The sequence below is a fragment of the Canis aureus genome, chromosome X (genome assembly GCF_053574225.1).
Source record: "Canis aureus isolate CA01 chromosome X, VMU_Caureus_v.1.0, whole genome shotgun sequence".
Classification (NCBI taxonomy): Eukaryota; Metazoa; Chordata; class Mammalia; order Carnivora; family Canidae; genus Canis; species Canis aureus.
This window is the reverse complement of record NC_135649.1, coordinates 3,644,166-3,657,709: the sequence shown is the minus strand read 5'-3', so window position 1 is coordinate 3,657,709 and position 13,544 is coordinate 3,644,166. Positions and strand designations below refer to the sequence as shown.

At 37.6% G+C, this 13,544-nt stretch overlaps 1 protein-coding gene and 1 non-coding gene across 3 annotated transcripts in view; both read right to left on the bottom strand.

Annotated features, from left to right (window-relative positions):
* The window catches only part of GABRA3 (gamma-aminobutyric acid type A receptor subunit alpha3), a 326,698-nt gene that overhangs the window by 93,004 nt on the left and 220,150 nt on the right, over positions 1-13,544 (bottom strand). For both annotated transcript variants that reach the window (XM_077889787.1, XM_077889786.1), the window contains exon 5: positions 11,330-11,550. In XM_077889787.1, coding sequence (XP_077745913.1) covers positions 11,330-11,550 — 221 coding nt within the window. The remainder of the gene's footprint in view (positions 1-11,329; positions 11,551-13,544) is intronic.
* On the bottom strand, positions 6,040-6,144 carry LOC144309299 (U6 spliceosomal RNA). The gene has a single exon (XR_013375347.1). It is a non-coding gene; the product is annotated as a U6 spliceosomal RNA (small nuclear RNA).

Here is a 13,544-nt window from a genome sequence, read left to right as displayed (position 1 = left end):
AACAGTTCAGCCCTTATTTGTGATCCAGTATGTGATCTATTCTGGAAAATGTTCCATGTGCACTAAAAAAGAATGTGTATTCTGCTCCTTTAGGATGATTGCTCTGAATATATCCGTTAAGCCCATCTGGTCCATTCAAAGTCCTTATTTCCTTCTGCTTAGGTGATCAGTCCATTGCTGTGAGTGGGGTGTTAAAGGCCCCTACTATTATTGTAGTATTTCAATGAGTTTCTTTAATTTTGTTATTAATTGGTTTATATATTTGGCTGCTCCCGAGTTAGGGGCATAAATATTTACAATTGTCAGATCTTCTTGTTGGATAGACCCTTTTATTATAATGTAGTGTCCTTCATCGCTTACTACAATCTTTGGTTTAAAATCTAGTTTGTTGGGGTGCCTGGGTGGCACAGTTAGTTAAATGTCTGCCTTCACCTCAGGTCATGATCACCAGGGTCCTGGGATCGAGCCCTACTTTGGGCTTCCTGGTTGGTAGGGAGTCTGCCTCTCCCCCTGGCTTGTATACTTTCTTGTTCTCTCTCTCTCTCTCTCTCTCTCTCTCTCTCTCTCAAATAAATGAATAAAATCTTTTAAAAAATAAAAATTATTTTGTCTTATATAAAGATGGCTACTCTAGCTTTCTTTTTTAAACATTTATTTATTTTAGAGAGAGAGAGTGTGTGTGTAAGAGAGAGCAAAGTAGTTTGGAGAAGGGCAGAGATGGGGGGGGTGAGGGAGGAACAAACTCTGCACTGAGCAAGGAGCCTGATGTGGAGCTCAATCATAGGACCCTGAGATCATGACCTGAGTTGAAGGCACATGCTTAACTGACTGAGCCATCTAGGTACCCCTCTAGCTTTCTTTTGATGTCCATTAGCATGATACATGGTTCTTCATTCCCTCAGTTTCAATTCAGAGGTGTCATCTTTGGGTCTAAAGTGAGTCTCTCATAAGCAGCATATTGATTGGTCTTTTTCTTTTAATCCAACCTAAAATCCTATGTCTTTTAATTGGAGCATTAGTCCATTTACATTCAGAGTAATTATTGAAAGATATGAATTTAATGCCATTGTATTACCTGTAATGTTGCTGTTCCTGTAGATTGTCTCTGTTCCTTTCTGGTCTTTATTACTTTTGGCCTCTGCTCAAAGAATCCTCTTTAATATTTCTTGCAGGACTGGTTTAGTGATTATAAATTCCTTTAGTTTTTGTTGTCCTGGAAATTCTTTTTATTTTATTTTATTTTAATTTAATTCATGAGAGACAGAGAGAGAGTCAGAGACACAGACAGAGGGAGAAGCAGGCTCCATGCAGGGAGCCTGATGTGGGACTCAAAGGGCTGAAGACGGCACTAAACCACTGAGCCACCCGGGCTGCCCAATGTCCTGGAAATTCTTGATCTCTCCTTCTATTCTGAATGACAGTCTTGCTGGGCAAAGTATTTTTGGCTGCATATTTTTCCCATTTAGCACGTTGAATCTATCATGCCAGTCCTTTCTGGCATACCAGGTCCCTATGGACAGGTGTGCTGCCAGCCTTATGTGTCTACCCTGGTAGGTTAAGGACCTATTGTCCTGAGGTGCTTTCAGGATTTTCTCTTTATCTTTGAAATTTGCAAGCTTCAATATTGTATGTCAAAATATTGACCTATTTTTATTGATTTTGAGGGGGAGGTCTCCATGCCTCCTTGATTTGAATGCCTATTTCTTTCCCCATATTAGGGAAATTCTCAGCTATAATTTGTTTAAATAAGTTTTTTGTCCCTTTCTCCACTCCCGATCTTCTAGGACTTCTATAATATTGATATTACTTCTCCTTATGGATCATTGGGTTCTCTCAGTCTCCCTTCATGATCTAATAGTTTTCTTTTCTTCTTCTTTTCAGCTTCCTTATTTTCCATCATTTTATCTTCTAGATCACTGATTCACTCTTCTGCTTTGTTCATCCTCATTTTCATGGCCTCCACTTGGAATTGCATCTTGGCAATAGTGTTTTTAATTTCAGCCTGACTATATTTTAGTTCTTTTATTTCTACAGTAAATGATTCTCTAGTGGCTTCTCTGCTTTTTTAAGCCCAGCTAGTAACTTCATAATCATTGTTTTAAATTCTAGTTTAGACATCTTACTTATATCCATATTTATTAAATCCCTGGCAGTGAGTACTCCCTCCCGTTTTTCTTTTGCAGTGAATTTCTCCATCTCATCATTTTGTCCAGAAAAGAAAAGAAGAAAGAGAAAACGAAAACAAAAAGATCAGTAACAACAGGAAAAAATAAAAACTAGATCCTGGATACATTTTTGTCTGCATGTCAAAAAAAACCTAAATCCCAAATTAAGAAAGAAAACCATATATACATTCATATATATATATGAAATACAACGAAAGGAAACAAATAAGAACATATACATAATGTATTTATAAAAATAAAAGTTTAAAAATTAAAAAAATTAAAAAACAGGAAAATAAGTGAATAAATACTAAAAGACTAAGGAAGGGGATCCCTGAGTGGCTCAGCGGTTTAGCGCCTGCCTCTGGCCCAGGGCGTGATCTTGGAGTCCAGGGATCAAGTCCCACATCAGGCTCCCTGCATGGAGACTGCTTCTTCCTCTGCCTGTGTCTCTGCCTCTCTCTCTGTGTCTCTCATGCATAAATAAATAAAATCTTTAAAAAAATAAAAGACTAAGGAATAAATATACAAAGAATGCTGTATACAATTTTCCCCAGGAGCTGAAGCTTTGCAGTCCTCTATGATCAGTAAACTTGAAGTGAGCCAGTTGATTGTCCTGGTCTTCTGGGGGAGCAGCCTGTTGTACTGACTCTCAAGTGGACTTGGCCTATTGCAAATGCACCTCCCTTGCACAGAGGAGGGCTCAGGGTAAGCGGCTCTGGACATGATGCCCTTTTGTTCCCAAAAGGCTTTCAGCAATGATGAGTGGGATGACTATGGTGGTGCCCCACTTTGTAGCCCTGGAGCTGAAAGTTCATACCCTCCACGCTTCAGTGAGGCCTCACAGAAAAGCAATCAATCACTCTTGTCTCTGAGTTTCAATCAGAACTCTATGTTCTCCTGCCCTATGACCAAATGTTTTTATCTCAGACACATTACTGAGTTTCAAAGCTCCAAATTTTATGGACTCCTGTGGCATGGACCCATACTGTTCTTTCCAGGGGAGAGAAGGGGGTATCACCACACTTCTGCCTTTTGCTGGAAACTGCCTAGGAAAGCAGTCACACAACTGTGTAGCAGTTCACAGTTTATAGCTCTGCAGAGCAGAAAGCTGGCACCTATGCTTGCTGTTTTTACCCAGCTTCCACATTTCTGCCTGGGAACAGTGCAACACTTAGATGCCACCCATTCTTCTTGTGACGCCAGGGAACTTGAGAGCACACCTTGTGATGCCAGGGAACTTGAGAGCACACCTGGGATTCCACTCTGCTTCATCACCTGAGCACCTTTGAGGCCAGGATGTCCCCCAATGTAGCAGACTTCTAAAGTTCTGGGGATGCCTGGGTGGCCCAGCAGTTGAGTGTCTGCCTTTGGCTCAGGGCATGATCCCAGGGTCTGGGGATACAGTCCCACATCGGACTCCCTGCGAGGAGCCTGATTCTCCCTCTGCCTGTGTTTCTGCCTCTCTCCCTGTGTCTCTCATGAATAAATAAATAAAAATCTTAAAAGTTCCGATTATGCACTCCACAACTTATAATACTTTGCAGTAGCCTTCTTAAGCAGGCTTCCTCCTCTACACAGTATCCTCAGCTATATCAACCTAGATTCAAGCCTCCACATCTCGTACCTTCCAAAAGATAGTCATTTTTCTACATGTAGACTTGCAGCATTTCTTTTCTCAGATCTCCAATTGATTTCTCAGGTGTTCAGAGTGATTTGATAACTATCTAGAAGTATTTGAGGGATGAGACAAACATAGGGTCCCCCTACTCCTCCACCATCTTAACACTTCTCCCATTTTTTAAAGATTATTGATTGTCCACCATCCTAACACTTCTCCCATTTTTTAAAAGATTGATTGATTGATTGATTGACTGATTGATTTTAGAGAGAGAGAAAGAGAGCACACGTGAGAGGGGTTGGGAGAGGGAGAGATCATTTTAAGCCAACTAAATGCTGAGAGCAGAGTCTGACATGGGGATTGACCTCATGAACCTGAGATCACAAGAGTTGGATGCTTAACCAATTGTGCCACCCAGGAACCCCTCCCATTTTTAATTTTTTAAGCTTCACTTTCTGGATCAGTTCAATAGGGATAATAATGCCTATACTGAATAGTTTGCGAAGATTAGAGATGTTTTACATAAAGCGTCTGGCACATAGTAGGTGTCCAACACAAAGTATTAGTTATTATGTTAGAGTATTATCACTCATCTTCATCCTTGCCTTCTTCCAATCTACCTTCCACATGGTTTCCAAAGCAATCAATCTGTCTAAAATGCAAATCTATGCCATTCTCCTGTAATAAACTCTTTAATGGATCCCTATCACTTTTATGCCAATGTAGCATTCCTCTCCACCTGAGGTCACTTTTCTGCACTTTATTCTATGGTCTGGTCATACTTAACTTCCTTTCATTTCTTTAGTGTATTATTACCACCACCCCCACACACACTTCATCCCCCTCAACTTTATATTTGCTGTCCTTTCCCTCTCTGAAACATGTCTTTCCTATATTTTAGTCTAATTTATTTCTACACATCGTTTATGTCTCTATTTAAAAGCAATTTCCTCTGGAGCTCTATCAGTTAAGCATCAGACTCTTGATTTTGGCTCAGGTCATGACCTCAGGATTGTGAGATCAAGCCCTGCATCAGGCTCTGTGCTCAGCAGACAGTCTCCATGAGATTCTCTCTCCCTCTCCACCTCCTCCCTCACACTCTCTCTCTTTCTCTTAAAAAAAAAGATTTCCTCTGAAATTCTTTGTGGATATTCCCCCACAGACTCCCTTCATTATCCCTGCTAGATGCTTCCATAGCACTCTGTAACTCCCTGATTTTTAAAAAAGATTCTATTTGTTTATTCATGAGAGACACAAAGAGAAAGAGAGACAGAGACATAGGCAGAAGGAGAAGCAGGGTCCATGCAGAAAGCCTGATGTGGGACTCGATTCTGGGACTTCGGGATCATGTCCTAAGCCAAAGGCAGACGCTCAACCACTGAGCCACCCAGGCGTCCCTAGCTCCCTGATCTTATTCTATGTTATCATTATGGTTTAATTGTTTTTCCCACTAGAATGTAAGTTATGTGAGGGCAAAGACCACATCTATTTTTGCTCACCACTTTATTCCTAGTACCCAGAATATTGTTTAGATGTCATTAAGCCCTCTAGAAATGGTTTTTGGAAGAATAAATAAATGAAACCTCTAACAAGAGATATGAATTTTCTGATGCATGACGTCAATTCATGAATACCTATGTTTGTGCATGCTATTTCCTCTGCCTGGAATACCCTCCTATACCTTACCTCATCTCTCAGCTGCTTAATAATTACCTATACCTCCTTCAAGATTCAAGATACAGGATTAATTGGCTCCTTTATACAACTTTCCTTGCCTCTATATAATTATGGATGATCCTTACCCTGTGACTCCATCACATTTTGCACCTCCTTCAGTTTAAGGGCTTTTATATTATTGTGCAGCTATATGTATACAATGTCTGCTTTAACTACTAGACTGTAAGGTCATTAAAAGCATAAGCTGCATCTTCTTTATCTCTGTAGCTCAGCACACATCCCAAAGCTTTAAACATAATAAGCACTCATAAATGTGTTGAATGAATAAATTAAATCTAATTAAATCTAATTTGGATATTAGATTTAAAATCTAATAAAATGGGATAAAATCTAAATCAAATGAGTACTTATCCCTCCTACTCAAATAATCAGTGTAACTTGCTTTTATTGCATTATATATTATGGACATTTATGTACAATATATATAAAGAGCAATACGATGACTATATTTACCTATATCTTCATCAATAAATGTCATTAATAGAAATGAGCTTTTCCTATATATCCATGTATGGAAAAAATGTAAAACACTTACTGAACTTATATATCATCCTAATCTGGGCTCTGTTCATCTCCTTTGTACTGTTTCAATTTTAGTATGTGTGTTGCTGAAGCAAGCACCAGGTAATGAGCCTGCATTTTTATGTTTGTTCCGAGGTTCCAAGATGAGGTTTCATTCTAAACTGTCCTAGTTACATAGCTATGCAATCCTTGGTCAGATTTTTCTAAGAAGCTGACCTTCGGTAGCTTTCCATGAAATCTAGGTAAGATTTCCAAGGGTCAAAATAATAATGATAATGTTATAGAATAACACTACCTGAAAAATTCAAAGTGTTCTTTTAGGCCTTATCTAATTCATACTTTTCATCTGTCTGTAAGACAGGCAGTAGCTACATTATTATCAGAATAAGAAAGTAGATAATTTGTGTCTTGAAAAAGTCACTAAATGAATAAATTGTGGGGCCATGAATAGAGCCAAGCTTTAATATTTTCAGTTTTGAACCTAGGTCTTCCTCCAGACCCACCTTCCTGGATCCATAGTGAATCATCTACTATGTAAGGGAACCAATGACTTTATCATGCTTCTGAATTTCTGTGTTTCTTTTATTCTGTACTTCAGAATAAACACAAGGGCATCCCACATAGAATCCTATTTTATCAAACTCCACTTTCTTATCCAATTCAGAATAGAATGAAGGACTCAATGGTCATCTTCTTCCCATTCATCTAACTTTATTATCAGGTGACTAATCCTTTGATCTGCTTCATCTTCTGTACTCCTCAATCTTCGTATTTCATCATTTTTCTATCTTCTTCATATTTCAACATTCCCACTCTCCCTTCTTTCTTCTTTTCTACTCCTCCTCCAAAACTCAAACCTATCATTGATCCTTTTTCTTTTATTATTCACTCTTTCCACTCTCCTGTTCTCATTCACTCTCTATTCTTTCTCTTCGATCTTCCTGCTCATCACTTTCTCTTCATTTTCTGTTTTTTTTTTAATTTTATTTAAGGGAAGGAGGGAGAGAATAAGAATAAGAACAAGAGGAAGGGCAGAGGGAGAAGGAGAAGCAGACTCCCTGCTGAGTAGGGAGCCTGACACAGGGCTCAACTCCATGACCTGAGCCAAAGGCAGACATTTAACCAATTGAGACACCCAGGCACCCCTTTGTCTTCATTTTCTTATATCTTTTTACCCATTCATATCTAGTAATCATCCTTATCCGTCTGTCCAACTACCTCATTCCACAATCCCCTCCTCTGTTTATGTATACTCTGCTTCATTCTTTCAATAACTTTGCACACTCCCATCTCTTCTTCAAACTCTTTTGTGCACTTTGTTACAAGTATGTCTCTCTTATATTTCTCCACTTATGCCCCCAATTCTCCTTCATACATTATCTATTCATACTTCTACTCTGTCCCACCCTCCCTATCTCCTTTTCCATTTTTATCTAACCTCATATCCTTTCATGCAGTGTTGAGAAGAGGTGTCCCTCTTCCTTTATAAGTAAAACTTTCAAGATACTTTTGATACCATTCCACTTACAGTTTTCTCTGGCAACCTGATGTCAGTAGAACTCCATTTCTACTATATCTTCAATCTTTCTCTTTCTGCTATCTCATGAAAAAGTGCCAGTATCTGCATTCAAAAAAAGCAACTATTTCTTTTACTTCTGAATGTATCTATTATATATTCATCCTTTCATTTTTAAACAAGACTCAGAAAGTATTGTTTAGTATTTTCACTACTTCTATGTCAACTCCTAAAAACTCACCACTGCACTAAATACTACATTGAAACTGTGCATGTGAAGAATACCAATGTTTTCCATGTTGCCAAAACTAATACATTTAATTCTCTATATTACTTGATCTCTTTGTAATAATCAACAATGCTGTAAAAATGTACAAATAATGGTGAATATCATGAACTTGCAGCCAAACTTGTAGAGTATGAATGCTGGCTCAACCATTTACTCCTAAGTGATCTTAAAATTTTTTCTTATCTACCTGTGTCTCAGTTTCCTCATCTGAAAAGTGAGAATAATAGTACCTATTTTACCTATCATTCTATTTACAGAGTTGTTAGTTTACAAAAGTGAAGGGATAAGAACAGTGCATGGCACATTATAAATACTATATTGATGTTAACTATTATATTTGTGCTATTACTGGTGTTGTTATTATTATTGATCAATGTCAGCTTTTTTGAAACCTTTTACTCTTTGATATAATTTCAGTCAAAATGGGTCAGGTTAGTATGCACTAACAAAAAAAAAATCCCCAAATCTCAGTGTCCTCAAACAACAAAGATTTATTTCTCACTCATACTATTTGTCTATCTCAGGTTGTAGGGAGGGGCACTATCTTCTGTGTCATCTTCAATAGGGGCACAGAATGATAAAGCCAAGGACATCTGGCATAATGTTACTCACTGTGGTCAGGAACATGAAAAAATATGTACTACTCTTAAAAGCTTCCCATCGTCCCTCAGAACTGATACATGTTATTTCTAGTTACATTTGGTTAGCCAAAGTCATCTACACATGCCTAACTTCAAGGCTTTATGGAAGTACAATACGACCATGTACACAGAAGAACATGAATTAGAATACAAAAGTAGCAGTACTGACTATCAAACTTAGCTTCCAAGATACTGCACACTAGAGGTTCTATCAACACCTTTCTTAATTTTTCTTCTTGGTCTCCTTCACAGGTTCCTCTTTCTCACCTTCTGCCTTAATGATATGATACTACACGATTGGATCCTTGGCATGATTTTCTTCTCACTCTGTATACTTTCCTGAAATGATCACATCCAATCCCATGGTCATCCCAATATACTAACAATACCAAACTTTACATCTCTAGCTCATATCATCTCCTGATCTTAAGATTTGTATATCCAAATGCTATAAGACTTCTATCCCTGGATAACCACAATCTTTTAAGGCTTGTCTTGCCCAAAATTAACCTTGCAGATTTATCCTATCTAAATTTCTCCTAACTTTTATATGATCTGCCCCAGTTTGTAGCACCATCTTTCATCCATGTTATTTGGATACTTGACTACCTTGACTCCTATACCTCCTGTCATTCTAACAATGGCTCTTTTTTACCATTTCTTCAGCGTCTCTCTCCTTCTCCATCTTAATCCACTGCTCTGAATTAGAACTTTACCACTCCTTGCCTAGACTATTTAAGCTGTCTGCTAACCAGTTTCCATAATTCCAGTTTTGCTCCTTTCATTTTTTTCATTTATTTTTTTGAAGTTTGATTTGCCAACATATAGTATAACACCCAGTGCTCATCCCATCAAGTACCCTGTTCCTTTCAAATACATGCTTTATACAGTAACTGGAAAGCCATATATAAAATAAAAACTGATCACCTCATTCTCTTGTTTCTATTGAAGGAAACAATTCCATTTCTTACAACTGCTCACTTGGTTTTCTCTGCCTAGAATGTACTTCCTGTCTTTACTCCACTTTACATCTATAATTATTTTGAATACATTCTACTTACTGAATAGTACCAAAATGAATGCTAATACTAATAATCAGGTGCTCTATACACACACACACACACACACACACACACACACACACACACGTAAATATGTACGATCTGGAAAGAGATCAATAAAATATATGTGTTGATTTTATTGACCCTTTCTCCAGATTACTCTTCCCTTCTTTTCACCATCTTTTCACCCATTTCTATTCACTTTCTTTTCTCCATCATTATCTCCTCTATTCTCATTTCTCCTCTAGTTTCTCAGCTCCTCCTGTCTAATTCAATTTTTCTCCAAGTATCCATTTGCTATCCATTCTTCTTTGCCTATCCTCTCATCTACCAAATTCTTTCAGAAAAAAACACTAATAAACAACAAAGTTAATATAATGAAAGACTAGCATATGGACAAGGACACTTCATGTATTCACCACATATTTCAGTTTCATTGTACAAAATAACAAATACTCAAATTTAAAACAGCCACAGAATATGCACTGAAAAATCACATTTCTCCATTCAATAATATGAATCCAGTTACTTAAAACTGACACTCATTCATGTATGAGGGATCTTCAGGATAACTGTCAGTACAGGAGCTAGCAAAAACATAAAACAAGAACCAAGGACTTTTTTTGGTGTTGGAGCAAAGAATATTATGGAACTGGAAATGTTTTTAAAGTCATTATTTTTGAAAGCAAAATTATATGTAATACATATAATTGTGTATGTGTGTATATATGTGTATATATGTATATGAATGATTTTATTTATTTTAAAGATTATTTATTTTAGAGAGAGAATATAAGAGGAGGGAAAATCTCAAGCAGACTCCCTACTGAGTGCAGAACTTGATGCATGATTCCATCTCATGACCTTGAGATACTGACCTGAGCCAAAACCAAGAATTGGATGCTTAACTGACTGAGCCACCCAGGTGCCCTTGTATATAAATGATATTTATAGGAAACATTCTGGGGTGCCTGGGTGGGCGGCTCAGTTGGCTAAGTGGCTGCCTTCAACTCAGGTCATGATCTCAGGGTCCTGGGATTGAGGCCCGTGTTGGGCTCCCTGCTCAGCAGGGAGTCTGCTTCTCCCTTTGCCCCCTGCCCTGCTTGTCCACTCTCTCTACCTTCCTCTCTCTCAAATAAGTAAATAAAATCTTAAAAATAGATGAATGAATGAATGAATGGATGAAACATTGTTAGGTTGCTTGGAAACCTCATTTACATCAAACTCCTCAGCATTCCCAGGCAATGTGGCATAAAAGATGTGTTGCTGTAATTTTGGATATATTATATATAACATTGTATGCTTCAGAAAATATCCTTCATTATCTCATTTGATTCTCACAATTCTACATCACAGGGGAAGTTTGTTGCTACAGTTAAATAGCTTATTTTGTCACAGTGTTCTGCCTGTGTATACAGCTATGAATCTATATTTACGGGTCCTTGAATGTGTATGTTTATGTGTCGGTCCATATGTGTCTCTGCATATGCATACATTTTATACATCATGAACATATATCTCTGTGTGTCTGAGAATGTTCATATGTTCAATTCTCTATTTATTTGTATATCTATAATATATGTCTGTGAACATGTGTACCTGCAAATATGTTAAGAACTATATACCTACATGTGTTTTTCTAATCTGTAAACTTGATAGAACTTTGTTTGTTTTTTATAGAACTTTCAATAGATAGCCTAAAACACTGCTTTCAAGTCCAGTCCTACCCCTCACCCCACCCCCCATATACTTTAGATGGGAGGTACCACTCTCTGACCTCATTGTGTAGAGGAGGGTTCCATTGTCCACCAGTCTGAGCAGCTTGTTAGGTGTGGTCATGTTATGGGCTACTGATTTCTTGCCATTATGAAAGAAGGTGTCAGGGGTCCAGATCTTACTAGCCAGGAGATTGTTCAGTGGAAGAATCTTCATGGGTCCATCAAATTTTAGTCTTTCATCATGCCATGTCTGTCGAAAAAATACATCAATGGTGTACTCCTACAGACAAAAAGAGAGAACAATGTTTGAACAGAGTTCTGGTGCACACAATGCACTTAGCAAATATTAATCACCTTCAATACAATATTTCCTCCAATGCACAGAAGCAGCAGTCTATTAATAGTACTTACTGGTAAGTATGGCAAATGATTATGATTGAAAAATAAAGCTATGGTGATCAATAAGTATGAAAATATTACATCTGACAAGATTTTGTTAGGGAGGTTGTTACCAACACTGCCATGGGCATCATACAAGCTGACCATAAGACTCTGCCTTATGAAAAGGCAAGAGCTCCCTTCTTTGTTCAGTGGCATCTCTAATAATAACAAATTCTTTACCTCATCTCTTTTACTAAATGATCCCATATGAATATCAAAGGCCAATATAACAATCATCATAAAACCAAAACCTTAAACTTTAAAACACATTTGAGTCTCAAGAAAATGATACATCTGATGAGTTTATATTTTATTATCTTCAATAAATAAGGAATGCTTACCTATAAATAAAAACAAATAGAAAATGGTAAATAGAATAACAAAAAATCATAAAATAGATAAAAATTGCTAAGAAGCATGCACAAAAAATTTCAAAATTGCTGTTAATCTAAACATAAAATAACAATAAATGTTTCAGGTTTTGGCAACAGCAGACTAAATTGCTTGACTGTATCTTCTTGTAGCTATTAATTATAAAATTAAAACATAAAAGGAGAAGGGGAGAAGAAGGGAGGAAGAATCTATTAAAAGCAATGGGGTGCAACTAAAAGCAGACAAAAACTTGAGGAAAGTTTACTCCTGAAAGATGGCAGCAGCAGTGGGTGCTCCCCCAAATCTAGAATTCCCATGGCAGATACCACAGTTTTACTGGCTCAAGCTGGCAGATAATCTGGAGATTTAGGGGTGGTACTCCTGGAAGTAAGACAGTGACAGAAGGGATGGGGCCTCAAGTCTGCATATATACCCTGCCCCAAATTTTGGCTATTATACCATACACACATAAGCAAGACTTGGGGACTCTGTTAAAAAAATGCAGCCAGAAACTATAGGGGAATCTTCCACAAAATGACAGATGACAAAACTGTGCTGAGTAATGCTTGTAAGTTTAGCAGAAATTAGAAAATGTATTGGCTTATTATCTCAGAGGATAGACCCCAAGCCTGGTCAAAGGGCTGAAAATTCATGACAAGGCCCTGGAAGGATGAGAGCCACTGAGAGGGTGAGTCCCCAAATCTGAGTGCAAATCCTGCCCAAATCTCTGACCACTAAACTACACAAGGCATAGCGGACACTTCTAGGTATCCAGGTAAACTAAAGAAGTAGCCTAAAATCCTGTGCCTTAAAAATCCCTTAATGGCTTTTACTCATAATATAAAATAAGTTTAAATATCCTTCCCATACTTAAAAAATATGACCCTTCTCTTCTCTGAGCTCTTCTCCAACCATTCTGTCCTCTAACAATTAGCCAGTCTGGGTTTTCTCTTTCTCTAGCATACCAAGTACATTACTGACTAAGGATTAGAATAGTCTATAAATATCATCTAACTTGGGACACATTCAAAGTCAGAAGAGTTTTTATCAAAAATTACACCAGGACAAGAGGTGTAAACCAGGACTGTGCCAGGTAAAAAGCTGGAACTAGACCTCTACCTAAAACCAAGACCCTGAATGGCTCTAACTTCAGCAAAAGAGAGTTAGATAAAATGAACTAGACAAAACCAATTTACAACATGAAAATTCAAAAAGGAAACTTGTCTATTGAAGCATAGATTCAGAATGGAGAGAGGTTTAAGGGAAGCATTTCTACTGAGATTTAGCAACCTTAAGTCCATACTTATATGGGATTATTGATGTTTAAATACACAGTATCTGCCTGGTTTTGAGCTTACAAACTGAGAAATTAACACATGAATTTGCCTCAAAGTGGGGATGACTCTATATTGACTTGCAAAAGCAAACACAAAAACACTCCGGGGGGGGGGGGGTGAATCC